The 24385-nt window shown below is 54.4% G+C and overlaps 1 protein-coding gene and 1 pseudogene across 1 annotated transcript; both read left to right on the top strand.

Moving 5' to 3' along the window:
- On the top strand, positions 5624-8130 carry Stk19-ps (serine/threonine kinase 19 pseudogene; annotated as a pseudogene).
- Positions 8820-23135, top strand: C4b (complement C4B). The gene is given in 41 exon segments (NM_001002805.2): positions 8820-8921; positions 9027-9219; positions 9642-9843; positions 10047-10117; positions 10197-10285; positions 10500-10582; positions 10689-10785; positions 11325-11430; positions 11524-11656; positions 11974-12089; positions 12176-12352; positions 12490-12675; positions 12773-12958; positions 13633-13791; positions 14093-14219; positions 14572-14646; positions 14898-15092; positions 15195-15306; positions 15398-15468; positions 15657-15796; positions 15921-16124; positions 16636-16687; positions 16773-16862; positions 16976-17185; positions 17341-17416; positions 17526-17682; positions 17804-17920; positions 18013-18184; positions 18369-18601; positions 18678-18845; positions 19361-19420; positions 20362-20455; positions 20538-20718; positions 20849-20939; positions 21063-21137; positions 21698-21800; positions 21915-22004; positions 22080-22178; positions 22268-22351; positions 22624-22756; positions 22891-23135. Coding segments are annotated over 41 exon segments (5214 nt in total). The 5' UTR covers positions 8820-8856; the 3' UTR covers positions 23033-23135.
- Positions 23136-24385: the final 1250 nt, after the last annotated feature.

Genomic DNA, 24385 nt, shown 5'->3' on the forward strand with positions numbered 1-24385 from the left:
ACCAGTGAAGGGCAGTCTCCGCTCTACTCTCGTGAGATGTGCAGCCCAGGGGCTCTGAGCACCTTGTTCTGCTCTTCCCTTATGATTCTGTGCTGGCTCCGACATTTCCAGACTGCTTTTCTTTCTGTTCTTCATTTCAAGTTGATTTGTGCCTTACCTTCAGGTTCATGGTCCCTCCTTTGTAATCTCCATTCTGCTGTAGAACCAGCCTATGGAGTTTTACATGTTTATGGACCATTGCATTTTTAAAAAAGACCTGTTTCCTGTTTTTAAGTGTCTACGGGCACGCATCTGCATGCACAGTGAGTGCGGGCGCCTGAGGAGTTCAGAAGGTGTTGGATGGCGTAGGGCTGGAGTCACAGGCAGTTGTGAGCTGCTGGGTGTGGGTGCTGGGATTCAAACTCCAGTCCTTATTATTGAGCAGCAAGCTCTGTTAACCGGAGTTGTCTCCCCCACCCTTACAGAGTCTTCTGTAGGCAAGGGTGCCCTTGGTTTCCCCAGGCAGTGGTTCATGACCTTGAACTCGTGAACCCCCAGCCTCTCGTTCTCCTGGTCAAACATTAGCATCTTACTGTAAGCCCCACCTCCCAGGGTTACTTCCCAACAAAGCAAGTTTGGCTTACAGTTCCCTGACCACTCCCATGGCTTCCCCCTGAGTCCCAGGAATTCAACTGAAGTCTTTTCAATGCATCGAAAATTATCAAGGCTCTTCCGAAAAAGTCCATTCAGTTTTATTGTGAGCAGAAAAGGAAGTGGTACCAGACAAAAGCTGGCATTTCCGCACCCTTTCCTGCAGGACCCAGGAGCTGGTCAGCCCCTCCCTCCTTCCAGGCTCTCCCTCCCCCATCCCCCGTCCCTGCCCAGTGAAACTTTCTGTCCAGGGAATGGAAATGATTGCAGATGGAGTTTTGAATTTTAACGTTTTTGAGGCAGGTTCTCTTGTATCTGACCTCACACTTAGGAACCTGAGTATGACCTCGAACCGATCCTCCTGCCTCTGGCTCCTAGTCACTGGTACTCCAGGTCTGCACATTCATGCCTGGACTGTGAGGTGCTGGGAAGCAAACTTGAGGCTCCGTGTGCATAAGGAAGCCATGTTTCTAGTCCATACTCACTCAATTCGACATTACCTTCGTAAATTTAGTTTTATGTGTATGGGCTTTTGCCTGTGTGCCTGTTTGTGCACCTACTGCCTGAAGAGTCCAGAAGAGGGTGTCACAGGTCCTGAAATTGGAACCACAAACGGTTATGAGTTGCTGTGTGGGTGCTGGGAATTGAACCTAGGTTCTCTGGAAGAGCAGCCAACTCTGAGCCATTTCTCAAACATTTACTTTTGAGACGGGAGCTCACATAGCCTCGGCTGGCTTCAAACTTATAGAAGTAGCTTAGGATGATGCTGTATTTCAGATCCTTTTTACTACTTCCCCAGACCTGGGATCACAGGTGTGCAATGCCGTTCCTGGTTTATGTGGTACTAAGGTTTGAACCTAGGACCTTGGGCTTGTGAGGCACACGGTCTATATTGGCTTTTGTTTCAGTGCTGGGGACAGAATTCAGGGCACTGCCCATAGCAAAGGGCTCTACCACGGAGTTGCACCCCCCCCTCGGTTTTCCTTAATTTAAATGGATTTAAGGAGGACCATCCTGCTCATGGCTGCTACACTGAACAGTCTAATGCCATCTCTTTACTTGGGACAAATGTGGCTTTAGGTGTCCTGTCCTGGTACACATGGGTTCTAAGTTATGCCTCTCTCTAGACTGCTGCAGGCTTGTGTATCAGAAGAGACTAGATTAACGGGTAGAGTGGGAGTGGGTTGGTGGGGAGGCCCAGTGGTTAGGGGCACTACGTTCCTAACCCGCTGAGAGGACTCAGGCTGGGTTCCCAGCACCCATATGTCGACTCACAACCATCTGCAATTCCAATTTTCAGAGGATCTGATGCCCTCTTCTGGCCTCTGTGGGCACTGCATGCTCATGACATACGCATTAAAAAAATGAAGACAGGATTAAGTAGCCCGTGCTGGATGGATGAACTTTGCTTTTAATAGTGGTAAAATGAGATGCACACCGAAGAATTATTTTAAAGTAAATGACATAACATCCGTAGGTAATTGATTTGGGCGAAATATACCTATTTTCTATGCTTCCACTCTCTCAGTAGTGTAAACGTCTTGGGGGTAAAATGGGCTCTGAGTGGGAAAGGTTAAGCATCTCTAAGTTCATCCCTCAGCCACACCCAGTGGCTTCATTTTTGGGGAATAATGTGCTAGTGTGAAAGAACTCGGGGGGGGGGTATGGCTATTCAGGACCATGTTTTATGGGGCCTGGAGTCTTTTTCATGACTGGGATCTGCCCTTTTTATTAACGGAAGTGAGCAGTATTCCCTTCCTGAGTTCCTGAGTGACCTTTTCCCCCCTCAGAGAGGCTTTATGCTGCCAGTTTCCCCACAGCCAGATTCCTTACAGGGGACCCACCCACACCTCACATGAGGTGCCTGCCTGCTCTGGCCTCAGGAGCTGAGACGTAGCCACTAGGGGACAGTGGCTCTGGGGCTGACCTTGCCAGTGGCGCCGGTCCCTCAGGACAGTGAGAACCGCAGGACTCTGCCTTCCCTCCTGGTTCTCAACCAACTACAGCAGTAGAAGGGTGTGTCCCTCCGGTGACCCAGATCCCTTTAAAGTGTAGACTCAGGAAGCTCAAAGCTGCCAGGACAGTTTACTGTTCGGCCCGACCATCACCTAACATCTGTGACCTGCAGACTGTGGCAGACCACAGGCTGTTCTTGTAAATGCACGTGTGTTAACTTAGAAATACCTCTCGAAGGCCCGTGATCCATTCCTCTGAGCTGCAGTCATCATGAAGGCGAGCTCCGTCTCGTCTGTCTCTGTGGGGGACGGGATGCTAAGGTCAGCTAGCACTGCTGGCCCAGGCACTTCGACACTGACCAGCCCTCTCTGCTTTTCACTTCAGAGCCGCTCTCCCCCCAGCCATTGCAGGCTGATTTTCTTGTTCTAACCAAATACCTGACCAAGCAGAGCAACCCGAGGAAGGAAGGCTTTGTTTCAGCTCAAGGCCTGAGGGAATAAAGTCTGTCCCAGCAGAGAAGGAAGACAACAGGAACGGGAACTGCTGGCCGCATCCTACCCACAGGTAGGAAGGGAGACGGGTGCTGAGGTTTGGCTCACTTCTTTCTGATTTATTCTGCGGGCTGCCCTGGCTCATGGGACAGGGTGACCACCGTCAGGACGGCTCTTCTGTTCTCAGTTACGGATCCTTGGAAACACCCTCACGGACTCTCGCAGAGGTGTGTCTCCTGGGCGATTCACCACCCAGTGTAGTTGTCAGTAGAGATTGGTCTTCACACCCCGCTTGCTCCCTTCTCCTCTGTGCACAAAGGAGCCAAGCCTGTACTGCCTGGCCAGCAGTTACTGAGGAGAATCAACTCCCGTCACATTAGCTAAACTGCAACGGTGTTTACCTTTGACTGTATAGATGTCCTCAGGAAAGTCTGCCCGAGGAGGAGGAGGAGGAGGAGGAGGAGGAGAAGGAGGAGGAGGAGGAGGAGGAGGAGGAGGAAGAGTGGTTCAGGGAAATGCCCTATTCCTTAGGGCTGAGATCCAGGTGGGATGGAGTGTCTCTCAACCAGACAATGCCCCTGCCTCAGTCAGTGAGCTGAGCCAGTCCCTTTGAATGTCTCTCAATCTGAGTGTGCTTCGTTCAAGTCAGTGAACTGAGCCAGAACCTTTGAATGTCGTGCCTTTTGGCTCTGGCACAGGAGGCGGGGCCAGCCTGGGTCAGGGAGTCTGTATTGGGTGAAGGGTTGGGAGAGATGCTTGAGTTAGTCCCTAGGGTCCTTGGGACCGTTACTGTCCTGGGAAACCCATGGCCGGGAAGCTTTGGGGGGGGTCATCAACTTCCCAGGAAGATTTGTCTCACCCTAAGAATAGACTTGAACAGTCTCTCCTGGACAGATGAGGTCATGGCTTGACTGTGAAAGCCTCTGTTTTAGATCTAGAAATGAGCAGGTGAAGGAGGCAAACGTTGAAGACACTACAGATGAGCTATTTATCCTTTTTTTAAAAAAAATTTAAAATCTATTTTTAACGTTTGTGTATCTGAGTACACTGTCGCCATCTTCAGATACACCAGAAGAGGGCATCAGATCTCATTACAGATGGTTGTGAGCCACCATGTGGTTGCTGGGATTTGAACTCAGGACCTCTGGAAGAGCAGTCGGTGCTCTTAACCCCTGAGCCATCTCTCCAGCCAGAGTTATTTATTCTTTGTGGATGGAAAGTAATACGAGGCACCTAATACGAGGATGTATTAAAACACATGGGGCTGGAGAGATGGCTCAGCGGTTAAGAGCACCTGACTGCTCTTCCAGAGGTCCTGAGTTCAATTCCCAGCAACCACATGGTGGCTCACAACCATCTGTAAAGAGATCCGATGCCCTCTTCTGGTGTATCTGAAGACAGCTACAGTGTACTTATATATAATAAATGAATAAATAAATCTTAAAAAAAAAATAAAACACATTAAAAAAAAAACACGATGCAAGTGTAAGTCTAAATATTCGTAAGCATATACGAATTTCCTCAGCGTTATTGATAGGAAGAAATAAAATACACAACAAAACAAAACAGGCCTCAAAACCATTTGGCCCTCAGTGAATGTCTTCAAGTTCCATCCCCCATCCCCCACCCCCCACCCTGGACCACTCTGTTGAGTTTTTTCCAAACACTTGCTCAGTGCAGGGAGCTATGGAGCCAGAAGGCTCTCCCTGCCTGACTGGACAGTCCAGTCTCTTCACTGTGGGCTCTTCTTGGTATGTTTGGTTGACACCAATCTCTGGTCTCTCGATGGTGGTGATGGTGGGGCGGGTGTTCCTGCGTGGTCTCTCATGGCCTTGGGTCAGCCTGCCCTCCATGTCCTCAGAGCCCAGCTCGAGGCAGTAAGGGAGTCCATCTGCTAGAAAGGATCTCTGACCACACAGAGTTCTGCCATTCAACTTCCCACAATCACGGTGGGAGGACTGTAACGGACAAATAGACTTCTTCTTGGACCCCATGACCTGGCCACGTTGCCTTTCTTGAGCAAAGTGCAAGATCACTGAACTCATACCCTCTAGGAACTATTCACATTTTGGCCACCAGAGGGCAGCAGAGGCCGAGGAAGCCTAGTGAAGACTTTCTGAGGGCATATGTGGATGTATAAATATATTACACAATAATATATACTAAAAACAAGCCCATATAGATTGATTTTACTTGTATGTGTGTACACCTTTGTGAGTGTATGTCACATGAGTGCAGTTTGCAGCCGAGGCCTCGGAGGGAGCTGGAGCTGCTGAAGCTGGCGTTACAGGCGCTGAAAGCTCCTGACAAGGATGTTGGGATCCCGTGAAAGACCTCGCCTGATGGCTGAGCCATCTCTCCAGCACCTGGCCTAGCACTTCATACAGCCTTGGGGTAGCCTCTTGCTGGGCCCAGCCAGTCTCTTGCCCACCTCTGAGCTGTACCGTTCTTCCAACCCCTTTTAAACACTCCTTAAGAATACGATGTTTAGGGTTGGAGAGATGGTGGGGGGCTCATGCTGGCCACCGACATCAACCCTGGTTCTAGGTCCTCAAGGCCTGCGATGGCCGACCATGTACTGGGGCAGTGCAGAAGTTCCTGGCCTTGGTGCTCCCAGCCTGTGGGGACCTTAGTTTCCAGCAGGACCAGATGACACAGACTTACGGCTTCAGGAGATCACGTGAGATGTGGTGGGGTCAATAAGTCAGGCCTCTGGCAGGGCTTTTCCTTCTGAGTGAGCTGTGTTTCTGTTTAGTAAAGTGAAGTGCACTCCACCCTGCAAGAGAGCAGGCCTTGGGGAGAGCCTTGGACTAGAAATCAGAAGAACCAGAGGCTTGCCCAATATAAGGCCTAGCCGGAGCCATGCCTGATGATGCTCTGAGGGTAGAAAATGGCAAAGGCTGCAGGGTCCCCTCTAAAGAGAAGGTACTAGGCAAGGTCTCAGGACAGAAGGATGTTAGTGCCACACTAACTCCTGCTGGCCTCCTGCTTTCTAACTCCCCAGTAAGTAGTGGGGGCCGAGTGGGGAGAGTTCACAGGTCATGATGAGCCCAGAGATGACCCCCACTCCTCAGGCACATTTTGGGGGCTGTGCTCAGGGAGGGCTTCCCAAGGATGCTGTTTTATCAACAAGCAGTCTTTACCAAGAGGACTGGGGAGCCGGCTTGCTTGGGAAAGTCTGCTGTGTGAGTATGGGGGCCTGAGTGAGCTCCAGTCCCAGCACCCGATAGCTGAGCATAGCGAGGTGCCTGGGACCCCAGTGCTGGAAGTCGGGGCATAGGCAGGAGGATCCCTGACGCTCACTGGCTAGCGGGGTGTATGCAAACCAATGAGCTTCATGGTCAGTGAGAGACGCTAGCACAGCATATGGTCAAGCTAGGCGTGGTGCACACCTTTTATCCCAGTGCTCCAGAGGCAGACGAATCTCAGAGTTTGGGGTTAGCCTGATCTACAGAGCAAGGTCCAGGACAGCCGGGGCTACACAGAGAAACCCTGTCTTGAAAAATAAAAGGGAAAAATAGCGCGGTGTTTAAGAGCACTGGCTGCTCTTCTAGAGGACCCAAGTTCAATTCCCAGCACCCACAAAATGGCTCTTAACAGTCTATAACTCCAACTTCAGGGGACCCAGTACCCTCGCTGGCCATCACAGACACTGTACTGTATGCATGTGGTAAACATGTAGTCAAAATGTGTTTTAAAAAAAGTCAATAGTTATTGCACATACTTAATGTAAACCTGTAGCCTCTACATGCTTGTGTACCTGTTCACACAATATACTCTACACATGCATGTACACATGCACACGTGTGCACACATGCACATGTACACAGACGCACACACGTGCACACACATGCACACACATGCCTGCACGTACACACATGCACACATACAAGCACACACACATGCATGCACACACATGCACACACACATGTACGCACATACGCACACATACGCGCGCACACCCACACACACGATATTACAGAGAAAGTACAGAAGGACACCCAGGCAGCAGTGGTGGCACCAGAAGGGTAAGTGGATCCCTGCTTGGGTTGCTTGTGTTTCTGGAAGCTCAGTGTCCACGCATCAGCGGTTGGGAAGGGAGGGTTCTCCAAGCCCAGGCGGCATCATCATGGCTGCCTACCACCTGCAGGCACCTGGTGAATGCTGGAGTCCTCACTGTCCGTGATGCTGGAAGCTGGTGGCTGGCTGTGCCCGGAGCTGGGAGATTCATTAAGTGCTTTGTTAAAGGTAAGGTACCCCAGGTTGAACAACGCCCTTTGGAGGGGGTTTTTAGGGGTGTCCTTAGGTCTCCATGTTTGACTCACCTCTTCCTTTTCCTGGATCCTCTCCTCCAGGACGCCAGGCTGTACTGAGCATGGTGCGGAAGGCCAAGTACCGGGAGCTTCCCCTGTCGGAGCTCCTGGGCTGCAGGGCCCCTTCAGCAGTGCGGCTAGGTCTTGCCTACCATGTGCATGACCTCATTGGGGCACAGCTGGTGGACTGGTGAGTCTAGTCCTGAGACCTGGGAAACTGCAGGGACCAGGGTTGGCTTCCCTAAGTCATGCTTCAGTGAAGCCCAGTTTCTCTCAGTCTTTGTGGTGAGTTCCACAACACTGTACTAAATTCTGAGTATTTTTCACCCTCAGGCTGAGGCAGTTGGCTCCAGTCTTGTCTTTCTGTTACACAGTGTCCCCACCACTTCTGGAACCCTCCTTCGCCTGCCAGATACGTGAGGAGTCAGCTCTTGGATTCTTCAGCTCACTGAGCGAGGTTCCCGGACGTGCCGCCCCAGGGACTGAGCGAGGTTCCCGGACGTGCCACCCCAGGGTGGCTGTACAAGTCACCACAGAGGGCGCAAGGCTCTGCTGCTGCAAGCTGAGGCTCCCACCTGAGCTGGGCTGTGGGCACTGCAGCCCTTGGTTCCTTCCGTGGGTGTGGAGCCAGGAGCCGAGCCAAGGGGATAAGAAGATGGCTGGAGACACTGGAGAAGGAAGCAGAAAACTCTGCCCTTCACGTCAGACTGAAATTGCCAAATAAAATACTTGTGCCTGCACTTCTTCCCGGTGCTTTGTTCAGTGTGGTGTGTGCTGATGCCTGTGGAGAGGGTGAAGCCCAACTTAGGCCTGAGTTTCCTCATAGTTTACAGAGAGAACAAGGCTTACTAAGGCCAATTTCCCTGTGGGGTGAAAGTGTACCCCACTTCTGAACTACAGGCTTCCTGTTAGAGCCTATACGAAGCAGACTGTCTTGACTATGAGGCAAGGGTCCGGAGTCCATTCTAGTTTTGCTAGGAACTTTACCTGCCTGCCCTGTCCTGTCCTGCCCTGTCCTGTCCATGCGCCATGTTGGAGCTGTATACACTTGTACATGGGCAAGCACATGCACATGTGTACACACACACACACACACACACACACATATACACACACACACATACACACACACACATACACACACACACACACACACACACACACACACACACACACACACACACACACACACACGGGAGGGAGGAACCTGGTTGGTACTGGGAATAAACAAGGAAGCACAAGATGCATTTTGGGGCCAAGATTTCTTCAGAGACCCTGACGTTTGGGTTGCCTCCCTTGCTTTGGGCCTGGGGCCAGTTATGTTTCTTGGCCATCACGTGATTTCCCGACTCATGGGGCGAGGGGAGGGGCAAGGTCCAGAGTCAAACTCTGCCCCAACCCTAGGTTGACCAGAAGGGAGCAGACTGTCAGACTAGACGGGCTGACCTCTCCTGGATCCTCCAACCATGCGGCTCCTCTGGGGCCTGGCCTGGGCATTCAGCTTCTTCGCCTCCTCTCTGCAGAAGCCCAGGTCCTGGGGAAGGAAGTGGCATTTGGGGGGTCAGGAGTGAGGGAGAGGAGGGTGGCAGGGTTAGGGTTAGGCTGGGTCTGAAGATGCACCTCACTGCTCTCATAGGTTGCTCCTGTTCTCCCCTTCTGTGGTTAATTTGGGGACCCCCCTGTCAGTAGGGGTGCAGCTCCTGGATGCCCCTGCAGGACAGGAGGTGAAAGGCTCAGTGTACCTCAGAAACCCAACAAGCGGTCCCTGCTCCCCAAAGAAGGACTTTAAGCTCAGCTCGGGAAATGACTTTGTGCTTCTCAGACTTGAGGTAACCAGTGCCCACACCCCTGCTGTTTCCTCAGGCCTCTCTGCTACACCCCATTGGCTGTTTCCTTAATTACAGACAGGAGCTTGCTATGCGACATAGGCTGGCTTTGAACTCATGGCTGTCCTCTTGCCTCAGCCTCCGAAGTGCTAAGATTTACAAGTACACCTGGTTTGCCTGTTGTCTTTTATTTTATTGTTTAGTTTTGCTTTTGAGACAGGGTTCGCTCAGTGACCCTATTGTGGCCTCCCAAGAGTTGGGATTACAGCTGTGCTCCATTGTGCCTGGCCCTTCTGTTGTGTTTTCAAGCCCTATCTCCCTCGGTGACCTCCTGCCTCTCCTCCAGCACTATGGCCTTGCTGTCCCTACCTGGGGCTCTGTATCGGGTTCTTTTGCCGTCTGATCCTTTCCTTCTCTCTTGACAGGTCCCACTGGAAGATGTGAGGAATTGTGGCCTCTTTGACCTACGCAGAGCCCCCCACATCCAGCTGGTGGCTTACTCTCCGTGGCTAAAGAACACAGCACCCAAAGCCACCGAGACTCAGGGGGTCAACCTGCTTTTCTCTTCCCGACGAGGCCACATCTTTGTGCAGACCGATCAGCCTATCTATAACCCTGGGCAGCGGGGTGAGCCATCAGCCTCGGGAGGGGCCTTTGCTCTGTAGCTCTCAGGCTGCTCAGAGCGTGTTTGGTCACCTCTATGTAAGGTGACTCCACATACAGGGCCACCCTGAAGTCTTGCTTAGCAGTTTAGTCCCTATTGTCTTCCTGCAGCTGTCCCAGTCCCTTTGCCCATTCACCTCTGATCCCCCTCCCCATCCTCCTTATAGTACGTTATCGGGTCTTTGCACTGGATCAAAAGATGCGTCCATCTACGGACACCCTCACGGTCACAGTAGAGGTGAGTGTCTGACCTCTGACCTTCCCAGCCCTGTGCACGAATGTGACCTCCTCCCTGACCACACCAACTCCCCTTGCAGAACTCCCATGGCCTCCGTGTACGCAAGAAGGTGGTATTTGCCCCCACATCCATCTTCACAGATGACTTCATAATTCCAGACATCTCAGAGTGAGCTCCCCCACCTCAGGGTACCCCTTTATCTGCAGCACCCCAAGTCCTGCTTCCCTTGGCACTGTCCACCACCTCTGACAGACAGAGACACATTCCAGATGTTCTGACCCACCCCCCAAACCTCTGTTCAAAGCACAGCTTTCTTCTGGAGGACTCAGGCCATAGCTGTCTATGGGTGGGTAGCTCAACTCTCTACCTTGTCCATTCTCAGGCCGGGGACCTGGAAGATCTCAGCTAGGTTCTCAGATGGCCTCGAGTCCAACAGAAGCACCCACTTTGAAGTGAAGAAATATGGTTAGTGCTGAAAGCATGGGGTAGGGAGAGGGTGAGGTGGGTAGGCCTGCGGGTGGACGACCTGGTCTCTAGTACCTGGCCCATCCATCTCTTCACTCTTATTCAGTCCTTCCCAACTTTGAGGTGAAGCTTACTCCTTGGAAGCCATATATCCTGACAGTGCCTAGCTACCGTGAAGAAATCCAGTTAGACATCCAGGCCAGGTAAACCACCCCCTGGTCCTTTGCAAAGCCCAGCTTCCTGCTATCTTTGGCTTTCCTTCTCTTTCTTCCTCTTTTATTTGAGGGTTTTGTTTTCTTGAGACAGTCTCACGCCCACTGTATACTCATCATGTAGTCCTGTCTGGCTTGAATTCACAGAGATCCATCTGCCTCTGCCTCCTGAGTGCTGGGATTAAAGGTGTGCACACATGTGTCTGTGTGTGCAGGGCCATAAGTGTGTATGTGGAGGCCAGAGGATGACCTTAGGTGTCCTCCTTTGGGACACAGTCTCTCACTGCTGTGGAACTCACTGAGTGGTTAAGTTGGCTGGCCAGGTAGCCCTCAGAACCCTCCTGTCTCTGTGCTCCCACTGCTGGGATTACAAGCGGATGCTGCCACACCTCCGGGCATTTCCACAGGGATCCTGGGGCATCGAACTCAGGTCTTTGTGCTTGCATGGCAACACTTTAGCAAGTGAGTTATCGCCCCAGCCCTCAGCTCTAGCCCCCTCTTCTCTACCTCCCCCCACCCCGTGGCAACAGATACGTCTACGGGAAGCCCGTGCAGGGCGTGGCATATACCCGCTTCGCACTCATGGATGAGCAGGGGAAGAAGACTTTCCTTCGGGGCCTAGAGACCCAGACCAAGGTAGGGTAGTGGTGAGGGGTGTGATGAGGGGGTGACAGAGGGGGAGACAGGTGAGATGCCGGCCCCACTCACGGCCTTTTTCCTTCATCTTAGTTGGTGGAAGGCCAGACTCACATCTCCATCTCAAGGGACCAGTTCCAGGCTGCCCTGGGTAAAGTGAATACTGAGATCGGAGACCTGGAGGGGCTGCGGCTCTACGCTGCTGTAGCTGTCATTGAGTCTCCAGGTGGGTGGCTTCCCTCTGCTGGCACCTCAACCCTTGCTCTCGAGGATGTGAGGGGGCAGCTTAAAGATACAAATGACACCATCAGCCTGCTCCTCCCGTCCTCACTGCCCGTGCACTGACCTCTGCCACCTCCTCTCAGGCTCACAACTAAACACAGACCCAGGAAAGGGTCCTGTCGTTTCCTGTCTCCCTTTACTTAACTGTTCCCAGTCACTCTTCTCGGGTTCACTATCAGATAGACATGATGGAGATGAACGGCTCTTGTCTCCTTTTCCCTGGGCCACGCCCTCCACCTCCCTGCCTTCTCTGTCTTTCAGGAGGAGAGATGGAGGAAGCAGAGCTCACATCCTGGCCCTTCGTGTCATCTGCCTTCTCCTTGGATCTCAGCCACACCAAGCAGCATCTTGTGCCCGGGGCCCCCTTCCTGCTGCAGGTTCTTCTTGGAAGGGCGTGGCCGGAGGGGAGAGCGTGTGGGCCACACAGTCTTGATGACTGACTCTTTTTGACTGACTCCTCTAGGCCCTGGTTCGAGAAATGTCAGGCTCTGAAGCCTCTGATGTTCCTGTCAAAGTCTCTGCCACATTGTTATCTGGGTCCGACTCGAAAGTCCTTGACTTTCAACAGAACACCAACGGGATTGGCCAAGTCAGCTTTTCTATCCATGTCCCGCCAACCATCACAGAACTTCGACTCTTGGTAGTGCTTCTCTGTGTAGATGGGCTTGGGGACAGGGAGGGCATGCAAGTTGTTTCCTGGGTGCCTCTGGCCGAGCTCGGGAGAAGGGATGACATATCTGGGTCCTTGGTCATAGGTCTTCATGCCTTTCTCGCCAGGTATCTGCCGGTTCCCTCTACCCAGCTGTAGCCAAGCTCACTGTGCAAGCCCCACCTTCAAGAGGCCCTGGCTTTCTGTCCATTGAGCCACTAGACCTTCGGTCCCCTCGTGTGGGGGACACCTTCATCCTGAACCTTCGAACCGTGGGCATCCCTGTGCCTACCTTCTCTCATTACTACTACATGGTATGTGGGACTTGGGGTATAGGAGCTCTAGGTGTAGGATTGGGGGCAGGGTGTATACCAAACAGGAAGCCACTCACTGCCCCTGCCCCCTGCTCAGATCATCTCCAGAGGCCAGATCATGGCCATGAGTCGGGAGCCCAGGACGACCCTGACCTCCATCTCTGTCTTGGTGGACCATCACCTGGCTCCCTCTTTCTACTTTGTGGCCTACTTCTATCACCAAGGACTCCCAGTGGCCAACTCCCTGCTCATCAATGTCCAGCCTGGGGACTGTGAGGGCAAGGTATGGAGAGGTGGTGTGGGCTGTGTGTGTATGTGTGTGCGTGTGTGTGTGTGTGTGTGTGTACATGTTCATTTGCATGTGTGTGTGCATGCATGTGTGTGTGAGTGCTCGAAAGCATCTCTGCTTGTATGTGTGTGGGGGGACATGTGCTTATGTGCTCGTCTGCACATGTGCATGTGTGCTTGTGTCTGTGCATATGTGTGTGTGTCCAAGTGTGCATGTGCATCCAGGGGTTAAGAGGAGAACAGGATGATTGGTTTAGCCACTGAGTGTGCATGGGGCTGGAGGTGAGAGTTGACTGTTTTTCATTTTCCTGCGTGTGAGGTGGACATGTTTGCATGCATATTCTGCATACCGCATGCATTCACATGCACACATGCATATCCTTGTAGTGAGCTGGGGATCATCTGGCTCTCTCTTCAGCGTTAGTCATTGGGTCAGTTTTTGTCAATCAAGCCTAATGCTCACTGATAAGCCTCGTCTTGCTGACCACCTTGCTGTCAGGATCCCCCTGTCTCCACCTTTCCAGGCTGGAAGTACAGGCATACCCTCATGCCCACCTGGCTTCTGGGGGTTCAATCCTCGTGCTTGGATGGCGCATACTTCAACTACTGACTCATGTCCCCAGCCCACTCCCCATGTGCTGATTGGCCGTTTCTCCCCATCTCTGCCAGCTGGAATTGAAGGTGGACGGTGCCAAGGAGTATCGAAATGGGGAGAGCATGAAGCTCCAACTTCAAACTGACTCCGAAGCCCTGGTGGCACTGGGAGCTGTGGACACAGCTCTGTATGCTGTGGGTGGCCGGTCTCACAAACCCCTCGACATGAGCAAGGTTTGTCAAACCTTCATCATGCATCCCTCTCCTCCCACCTCTCTCCCTCCTCTCTGTCTTCCCCTCTCTCTCCCTCTCCCCCTCCCCCTCCCTCTCCTCTGAGCTTAAGCTCTGGGGCTTAGTTCTCCAGTCTCAGTCCCTATAGGCTTTCCCCAGTCTTCCCCTGGGCCCTAGACTCCCTGGTCTCTCCACTCCCATCTCTCATCTTTGGGCCCTACCCTAATTCCCTCAGCCAAGCGAGCGGCAGATCCTGCTTTTCAGTTGCTCACATCTCCCAGCATCTCTTGCCTTATCCTGCTAGGTCTTTGAAGTAATGAACAGTTATAACCTTGGCTGTGGTCCTGGAGGTGGGGACGATGCCCTTCAGGTGTTCCAGACTGCTGGTTTGGCCTTTTCTGACGGTGATCGACTAACTCAGACCAAAGAGGGTAAGGACGGAGTGAGTGGGGACAGACAAAGGAGGAAAGGCCGTGTGTGTATGTGTGTGTGTGTGTGTATGTCTATGTGTCTCTGTGTATATCTCTGTGTGTGTCTCTGTATGTCTGTGTGTGCATGCCTGTGTGTCTGTGTATCTGTGTGTGTGTCTGTATGTCTCTGAGTGTGTGTGTGTATGTCTGTGTGTCTCTGTATGTCTCTGAGTGTGTGTGTGTCTGTGAGTATCTGAATGTGTGTGTATATCTGTGAGTATCTGAGTGTGTTTATGTGTGTGTGGGGCTGAGGGATGGGGAAGGAGGCAAGATGTACTTCCTGTGGCTTGCCTACTCTCTTGCCCTCTACCAGACTTGAGCTGTCCCAAGGAGAAGATAAGTCGGCAAAAGAGAAATGTTAACTTCCAGAAGGCTATTAGCGAGAAGTGTATGTTGTGGGTGCCCATGGAACACTGGGAACCATGTCTGGGGCCAGGGTGGGATCTGCTTCTCTGTCCTCTGCAACCCCCTCAGCCAGTTGTGGTGTTGAGGGTGAGGAAGCCTAGGGCTGGAGGAGGCTGGCTGGTGCAGTCCACCGGCTTGCTGACTGCTCTCCAAGCATGGCTCTAGGGGTTGGTGGGGTCGAGTGGGGCTGAGGTTTCAGTCCCTGCCGCTTGCCTAGCCTCCGCTGGCCGGCAGTGGGCCAGTATTCCTCTCCAGACACCAAGCGCTGCTGCCAGGATGGGATGACCAAGCTGCCCATGGCACGCACCTGCGAGCAGCGGGCAGCCCGAGTGCCTCAGCCGGCCTGCCGGGAGCCCTTCTTGTCCTGTTGCAAGTTTGCTGAGGACCTCCGCAGGAACCAGACCAGGAGCCAGGCGGGCCTCGCCCGAGGTGAGCAGCCGCTGAAGCTGAGGGATGGGTGCTGATGCCTGAGTAGGGCAAAATCATTCCCTCCTCACCGTCTGTCCGTCTGTCCGTCCCCACTGTCCCCAGCCCAGAACGTGATGCAGGAGGAGGATCTGATAGATGAAGATGACATTCTTGTGCGCAGCTTCTTCCCAGAGAACTGGCTCTGGAAAGTGGAACCTGTGGACCGCTCCAAACTGTGAGGGCCTGGCGTGCCCGATCTTGCCTCTGGACTGGGTCTGGGGACAGTCCTGGGGGTGACAGGGTGACTCTGCATTTCCCCTCCACAGGTTGACTGTGTGGCTCCCTGACTCTCTGACCACATGGGAGATTCATGGTGTGAGCCTGTCCAAAAGCAAAGGTGAGGTGGCACTGTCCAGACATCTTCTCATTCCCGGTGACCCTGCTCAGCCTTCTGCTCCCTGTGCGGGGGGACGGGGGTAGGGGGGGGGCGCGAAGCCCTTGGATCTCGGAAAATCTTCACTGGCCCTTCCTCTCCATGGCCCCGTGGCTCCATCTCTGTCCTGTGCCCCATCTCCCTGTCCACAGGCCTGTGTGTAGCCAAGCCAACTCGCGTGCGAGTGTTCCGAGAATTCCACCTGCACCTGCGCCTGCCCATCTCTGTCCGGCGCTTCGAGCAGCTTGAATTACGGCCCGTTCTCTACAACTATCTGAGTGAGGACGTGACTGTAAGACCCCACGGGGGAGTATCCAGGGTGGAGGGGGGAGGGAGGGGTTGCAGCCAGGAGCAGGTCAGGCAGTGGTCCTGATCCCATGAGGGCTCCGTGGCCATCCCTGTTTTCCTGTCCCCAGGTGAGTGTCCATGTGTCCCCAGTGGAGGGGCTGTGCCTGGCTGGTGGTGGATTGCTGGCCCAGCAGGTATCAGTGCCTGCAGGCTCCGCCCGGCCTGTGGCCTTCTCTGTGGTACCCACAGCTGCTGCCAGCATGCCCCTGAAAGTGGTGGCTCGGGGGTCTTTTGATATAGGGGATGCTGTGTCTAAGATTCTCCAAATTGAGGTGAGTGACTGTTGGGTAATCTAGCATTCCCCTCCTTCTCAACACCCCTTCCCCCTCAACACCTCCCTCAACCCTGGCTCCCAGCCATTTAGCATTCCGTTGGCCAGGCCTTGTATCAGTGCTCAAACCTAGTGCATTGATAAGCTCGTGTCCCAGAAATTGCTTACTTATATTGAGACAGAGCTTGCCTATGTAGCCCAGGCTTGCCTCAAACTCATTCTGCAGTCCAGGCTGACCTTCATCATCCAGTAATCCCCCTGCCTTTGCCTTCTGAATTACTGGTGCTACAGGCACTCGCTGTCACACCCAGCTGTCTCTGAAACTGTTTACTCTGTTTTATTTTATTTTGGTGGTCATGGAGGTTAAGTCCAGGACCTTGTACGAGGTAGAGAAGTGAGCTGTGTCCCTGTTTCCAGCTATGAAGTTCACATGCCAAGTCCCAGGGGGGTCTACCCAGGATGGGAGGGTGTAGCCCTGGCTAATCTCCCACTCCATTTTTTAATTGAGACAGAAGGAAGGGGCCATCCACAGAGAAGAGATAGTCTACAACCTCGACCCCCTAAGTGAGTGCCCCCTGCCCCACCACCTATATACTAAGGGAGTTATGGGGCACAGGGGCTGGGCCACAAGCTCCTCTCCTCACCCCAGATAACCTTGGTCGGAGTTTGGAAATCCCTGGCAGCTCAGACCCCAATGTCATTCCTGATGGAGATTTCAGCAGCTTCGTCAGGGTTACAGGTGGGTGTCCGGTCCACACCTGAGCGCCTGTGTTCACCTGAAGCCGGTGGAGCCCTCTTCTAGTCATCTGAGTCTTTAGACTCAGTCTCATCTTCAACATCTCTGTCCTTTAGCCTCCGAACCCTTGGAGACTTTGGGCTCTGAAGGCGCCTTGTCCCCAGGGGGAGTGGCCTCCCTCCTGAAGCTCCCCACGGGCTGCGCAGAACAAACCATGGTCCTTTTGGCCCCTACCCTGACTGCTTCCCGCTACCTGGACAGGACCGAGCAGTGGAGCAAACTGCCCCCTGAGACAAAGGACCATGCTGTGGATCTGATCCAGAAAGGTTAAGGGAAAGCCAGCATCAGAGCCAGGGAGGGCAAGAAGGGCAGGCAGGAGCCTAGTGAGTGAAGCTGGGGTAGGGGTGGTGGTGGGGCGCTGGGAGTGCAGCCAGGAAACAGACAGCAGGAGAGTCAGAACCTTGACTGTCCTCTTTCCCAGGCCACATGCGGATCCAGCAGTTTAGGAAGAAAGATGGCTCCTTTGGGGCGTGGTTAGACCGGGACAGCAGCACCTGGTGAGTCTAGGGACCCTGTTCAGGGCAGCCAGAGAGTAAAAGGCCACAAGCCAGGTCTCCGGAGAGACTAGCATTGTTTCCCACCCCACCAAACTCCCTTCTGCTCCAGGCTCACGGCCTTTGTGCTGAAGATTCTGAGTCTGGCCCAGGAACAGATTGGTGACTCCCCCGAGAAGCTGCAAGAGACCGCCGGGTGGCTGCTGGGCCAGCAGCTGGACGATGGCTCATTCCACGACCCGTGTCCGGTCATTCAAAGAGGCATGCAGGTAGAACACGCCAGAGGCACCGCGAGGATGTCAGCAGTGAGATGGACTCACAACTCTGGCCTGACAGTCTCTCTCTGTCTCTCTGTCTCTCTGTCTCTGTCTCTCTTTCTCTCCTCTCTAGGGGGGCTTGGTGGGGACCGACGAGACAGTGGCACTGACCGCCTTTGTGGTCATCGCCCTTCACCACGGGCTGGCCGTCTTCCAAGACGAGAACTCGCAGCAGCTGAAGAAGAGGGTGGTAAGGAAGCCCGGGTCTGTCTGCCCTTCCTGCCCGACCGTCCTCGCTCTGGGAGCCCAGGCACACAGGCTCAGGCCTCTGCTCTGTTCTAGGAAGCCTCCATCATGAAGGCAAACTCGTTCTTGGGGCAGAAGGCAAGTGCTGGGCTCCTGGGTGCACACGCATCCGCCATCACAGCCTATGCCCTGACACTGACCAAGGCCTCGGAGGACCTGCGGAATGTTGCCCACAACAGCCTGATGGCCATGGCTGAGGAAACAGGGGGTGAGGGCGAGGGCGCCCTGGCAGAGCACCAGGGATTTGGGGCCCTTGGGATTCCTGAGCAGAGACTGAAAAGGCCTGAAGAGAAAGGGTGTGGGAGCGGGGCGCTGACAGGGGGCGCCAGAGAGCCTGGAGGCTCAGCTGCAGTCTCCTCATTCAATCCGTGTTGCATTTCCCTCCCTTCCAGAAAACCTCTACTGGGGCTTAGCCATTGGCTCTCAGGACAACGTTGTGTCATCCACCGCAGCCCCTCGTAATCCCTCAGAACCTGTGCCCCAGGCCCCAGCCCTGTGGATCGAAACCACAGCCTACGGCCTGCTACATCTGCTGCTGCGGGAGGGGAAGGGAGAAATGGCTGACAAGGCGGCAACCTGGCTCACACACCAGGGAAGCTTCCAAGGGGGATTCCGAAGTACCCAGGTAGGGGCAGCCACAGGGCAGCTCCGGGTAGGTGGTTCCTAGACCAAGTGCCCGACTCTCGCCCTGACCTCCTTAGGACACTGTGGTCGCCCTGGATGCCCTGTCTGCATACTGGATCGCTTCACACACCACCGAGGAGAAGGCACTCAATGTGACTCTCAGCTCCATGGGCCGCAATGGGTACAAGTCCCACCTGCTACAGCTGAACAACCACCAAGTCAAGGGCCTGGAGGAGGAGCTGAAGGTGACCTCCTCCTTCCCTCCCTCGTGGGGTGGCTGGGGGTATCAGGGCCAGGTCAGAAGCCTCTTTCCAACGCCCAGTCCAGCATTGAGGGTGCCGTGGGAAGACTGCCTTTCTTCTGGTCGTGTGGTCAAACCTCCAGGGTTATGTTCCCTCACCCATACAACAGTGTGTCTCTAGAGTCCACACAGGGCACTGGTTCTCACCTTCCCTAATGCTGTACCCTTTAATATAGTTCCTCATGTTGTGGTGATGCCCTACCGTGAAAGTATGTCACTGCTACTTGATAACTGCAGTTCTGCTACTGTTATGAATTGTAATAGAAACATCTGATATACAGGATATCTGATAGATGACTCCCAAAGGGGGTCACGACCCACAGGTTGAGAAACTCTGGTCTTGGCATCAAGATTGATACTGTAGCCAATTCTGGGACAGAGGGTGTGTGTGTGGGTTGGGGGGCACACCCGGCCTGCTCCCGGGTGCCCTCTGACCGGCTTTCTTCTCCCTCCTGGAAGTTCTCCCTGGGCAGCACCATCAATGTGAAAGTGGGAGGAAATAGCAAAGGCACCTTAAAGGTGAGGGGAGTCTGGTGCAGGGGGGAGAGTGGGGTGCAGGGGTGGGTGGGAGAGGGTGATGGGGTGGGGTGGGAGCAGAGGGTGGGGCAGCAGGCTAGAGTTGGGGTGGAGGGCAGCAGGGTGCAGTGGGCAGTGCGTGTAAGGGGTAAAGGGTGCTGGTGTGGGGACGGGGTGCTGGACATGGTGGTACCAGGTCGCGTATGGTAGAACAGCAAGGTGGGAAGGGGTGGAGTGGGAGGTGTGGGGTGCAGGGATGGGAGTGGGGGGTGGGTGAAGTGGGGTGGGGATCTGGGCCTTGACTGGGACTTTGTGGGTGGAGCTTTGTGTTAGGGAGGAGGAGGCCCTCTCTGCCTTGCTGTCCCCTGTGCCTTTCCTGAGCCGCCATCTTTGCTCTGGGCTGGTTTCCCTCCATTTCTGGATATCTGCTGTCACCTGCAGCTTCACAGCCCAGTTCTCAGCCCAGGCTGTCTCTTGTCCCGAGTACCTCAGACATGGGTCCCCATGCCCCGTTTCTTCCTATATGCCTCATTTGACCAGGGAGCCAGCTCTACCTATGAGGCTGTCTCTCTAGAGATGCCTTGGTAGCCTCCCTCCTCTTGCCCAGGTGATTCTTGCCTTCTGTCACGCTAACCTTCTGATCACTGCCCCCATGGCTGTGAGGCCGGCAGCCTGGGGAAATGCGTCCCTTTCAGCATGAAGTGGAGTCCAGAGGATCAGTGTGAGCCCAGGCTGTGAGAGAGGCCAGGAGCACTGCGGCTTCTGGCAGGCTGGGCTCTCGGGCCACCCCGCCTCCTCGCTGGGGCACCTTACCCAGCGCTGTAGATGCGCTGGGCTGTTCACTGGGGCTGGGGATGGGGGAAGGGAGAAGTAAATCCCAGGAGACCCCCTCAAGCCTGTGACATATACGTTGTGTGTTCTTGCCTGGTCTCCGACTGAGTCAGATCCTTCGTACCTACAATGTCCTGGACATGAAGAACACAACATGCCAAGACCTTCGGATAGAAGTGACAGTCACAGGCTATGTGGAATATACAAGTAAGGCCAGGGTCAGGGACCCTTGACCGACCCCTGCATGGCTGACATGGTCTGGTCACCTCCTCACCACTGCTCTGCACAGGGGAGGCCAACGAAGACTATGAATACGACTATGATATGCCAGCCGCAGATGACCCCAGTGTCCACTCGCAGCCTGTGACACCCCTGCAGCTGTTTGAGGGTCGTCGGAGCCGCCGCAGGAGGGAGGCCCCCAAGGCTGCGGATGAGCAGGAGTCCAGAGTGCAGTACACCGTGTGCATCTGGTGGGTGCCAAGTGCATGTGGTGGGTGCCAGGAGCTCTGGGGCAGAAGGGTGTTGGGAAGAAGCAGGGCCAGGTTTGGAGGCGTGGCAGTCAGAGAGTCTGTATAGCCAGCCCCTCTTCCCTCCCTATAGGCGGAACGGTAACCTGGGGCTGTCTGGGATGGCCATTGCTGACATCACCCTCCTGAGTGGATTCCAAGCCCTGAGGGCTGACCTGGAGAAGGTACAGCCACCCACGGCCTCCTCCTTAAGAGCCCTGTTCCCACTTTATAGTCACTTCAAGTATCGAACCCAGTCATACAATGACCAGGGTCCCTGACCCGTGACTCCCTCTCTGTCCCTGTAGCTGACCTCCCTCTCTGACCGTTACGTGAGTCACTTTGAGACCGACGGGCCCCACGTCCTACTGTACTTTGACTCGGTGAGTGGAGAGAAGTTCTACAGGAGGGGACATCATGGCACTGGGTTCTTGAGTCTATGTGGTAGGGGTCAGAGGTTGTAGAAGGTGAGGAGGGTGAGGCATGAGGAGGTGGCTGGGAGGCTGAGAGCCTTAAAGAACTCACAGGTCCTCCCATTCAAGGCTGGGGCTGTGAGCTTAGCTTGGCAGGGTTTATGGGGAGCCATGGGGAATTAGAGACCACCGTGGACACTGGCAGGGGAACAAGGGCCTGCACAGGCCTGTGCTGCTGGGGAAGGAGGGGGAGCCAGGGAGGCAGGGTTGATTCAAAGGAGGATCCCTCAGGAATGTGTGCCCGTAGTGAGGCTCCACAGAGATCCTCCAGCAGTGAAGGACTGGGACAAGGTCACCGGATTGACAGTGAAGTCACCAGAAACCTTGGGGACCAGGTTTTAGAGTCCAGTGGCAGGAAGATGACAGAACATGAAGGGTGCGAGAGATAAGGTCATGGTAAGCAAGCTGAGGCAAGGCAGGTGACGGCAGCCAGTCCTGTGGCCCTGAGCAGCCTTCCATCCTGGCACCAGGTCCCGACCACCCGGGAGTGTGTGGGCTTTGGAGCTTTGCAGGAGGTGGCCGTGGGGCTGGTGCAGCCAGCCAGTGCTGTCCTGTATGACTACTACAGCCCTGGTGAGCACTTGGGAAGCAAGATGGTGGGGGTCAGTCCTCTCATCAGGGAAATGGTGGGGCGGGCAGGGGAGGCCTGGGCTCCACAAGGCCCTCATCTCTTGCTGCCTTGTCTAGATCACAAGTGCTCTGTGTTCTATGCTGGACCCACCAAGAGCAAGCTCCTCTCCACCTTGTGCTCTGCAGACGTCTGCCAGTGCGCTGAAGGTGAGATGAGACCCGGGTGGGGCTGAGGGAAAGGGCAGGGTGGTCGAGCTGCTCTCATCTGACCCTTGACTGCAGGGAAGTGTCCTCGACAGCGAAGGTCACTGGAGCGAGGGGTGGAGGACAAGGATGGTTACCGGATGAAGTTCGCCTGCTATTATCCCCGAGTGGAGTATGGTCAGTCCCCTTGGCCTCCGTTCTCTCCAGGCCCACCTGTGGCCTCCCTGCTTTGCCCTGACTGCCTTCCCCTTCCCTGTCCCTCCCAGGCTTCCAGGTTAAGGTTCTCCGAGAAGACAGCAGATCTGCCTTCCGCCTCTTTGAGACCAAGATCACCCAAGTCCTGCATTTCAGTAGGAAGGAGAAGTGGGCGGGCAGACTGGGGAGTGGCAGAGGCTGAGGTCTGGGTGTGGGGCCTCTTGGAATTGGGAAAACTCAAAATCTGAATATGAACCCCCATCCTCCCGTTTCCCCAGTCCCTGGTCTTTAGGAACCTGGGCTTGCTCAAACAAATGCTGTTGTGAGCAGAGTGGGTTAAACCACAGGATCTACAGAGTCCTGCCCTGGGTTTCTCCCAGCCCTGAGTTTCTTCTCCTCTGATGGCTCTGTCTCTTTGTTCCCTCAGCAAAGGATGCCAAGGCCTCCATAGGTCAGACCCGCAACTTTCTGGTCCGGGCTTCTTGCCGCCTTCGTTTGGAGCCTAGCAAAGAGTACTTAATCATGGGGATGGACGGAGTCACCAGTGACCTCAAGGGAGAGTGAGTTACCCAATCCATCCCTTCCCCTCCCTTAACTATGGCCTTCCTTTGGGGACAAATCCTAGGCACCCAGCTCTGCCTGTCCAAAGCCAAGTCCTTGAGTACCTGTCCTGACACTGCCATGTCACCCGCAGCCCCCAGTACTTGCTGGACTCAAACAGTTGGATCGAGGAGATGCCATCTGAGCGCCTGTGCAGGAGCACCCGTCAGCGGGCAGCCTGTGGCCAGCTCAATGACTTCCTGCAGGAGTACAGAAGCCAGGGGTGCCAGGTTTGAGGGCGTCGGACTCTGGATCCCTGAGCTCAGCCCCAGGGTCAGGGCCTCTCACGAAGCAGGGCCTGCTTAACAGGGTAAATAAAATAAAACTTTTGACAGTAAAGTGTCCCCGGTGTCTGTCTGTCGGCGCCGCAGCCTGCCACCCACCCAGGGGTTACAGGCCAGAGCCTTGGGCTGTGAAGACTGAACCCTCCCTAAGGTCTTCCTGGGACTCAGGCAATCTTGGGGCCCAGTAGCCAGTGCCACAGAGGCCTGTTCTGGGTGTCACAGTCAGTGAACCTCACCTCAGGGGCACCTCTCATCTTTAAGCCACTGTTGTCTGTGACTTGTGTCATCGGAGTCCTGGGGTCCAGTGGCTTGAACTGTGTCAAGGCCTGATGCAAGCCTAGTGACCTTGTTAATGGGGCCATTAGGCAATTTTCTGGAGTTGTGCAAACTTTAGGTCTGATGGTGATTTAAACAGGACAAAGGTTGACCGTATTTTTCCTGAATATTCAAGGGGAACACAGCTCACAGGGCCAACCCTCCCCACCCTGTCTGCCTACCTCCCCCGACCTTGGTGGCCCCTTTGGTTATTCAAGGGTGACCTCCTTCTTCCAAGGAAATTTCCTGAGGTCAGACGAATCTGCCATTTGACATTCCACAGGGATCCACAACCCATCTTGTTCTCTGTTCTGCTCAGTGATTGGTTCCAGAACCAGAACCATAGCCTCTTATCCCAGAAGCCCATACTGGGCAATAGAATGGGACCAGGTAGTTCCTGTGCCCTGAGGAGGTAGGACATCATTGAGGGAAGGACCAGAGGAGTGCGAATACTCCCCATGTCTGCTTTGTTTTGTTAAGCAGGGTCTCATGCATCCCGGGCTGGCCTCAGACTTGGTGTAGAACCTCGATATCTGAGTGCTTAGATTGTAGCAAACATCACCACACCAAGGGATTTTGCAGTGCTAGGAATTGAACCCAGGGCTTTGTGCACACCAGGCAAGCACTCTGCCAACCGCATCATATCCCTGAATGGTTTGTTTATTTGTTTGTTTTGACTTTTTGAGACAGGTCTTATGTCAACCCTGGCCTTTGAACTCGTGATCCTCAGGTTCCCTGGAATTACAGGTACAGCGAGCACACGTGTGGGTCTGTGTTTGGAAGGTGGAATAGTTGGGCAAAGAGGGCAAGGACGTTTGGAAGGTCGCTGGAAGCAGAGAAAGGGAAATGTACAAGGGTGGGGACAGGACAGAGCATGTTTGGGATGTACTGCTGGAGGCGTGGGGGGCACGGTGAGGCAAGCAGATGCATTTTTGGAGGGACTCCCACAAACACCAGCTTTCTAGGTCATCCCAGCAAACAGAGCCCCTC

This window comes from Rattus norvegicus, chromosome 20 (genome assembly GCF_021556685.1).
Source record: "Rattus norvegicus strain SHRSP/BbbUtx chromosome 20, alternate assembly SHRSP_T2T, whole genome shotgun sequence".
Lineage (NCBI taxonomy): Eukaryota > Metazoa > Chordata > Mammalia > Rodentia > Muridae > Rattus > Rattus norvegicus.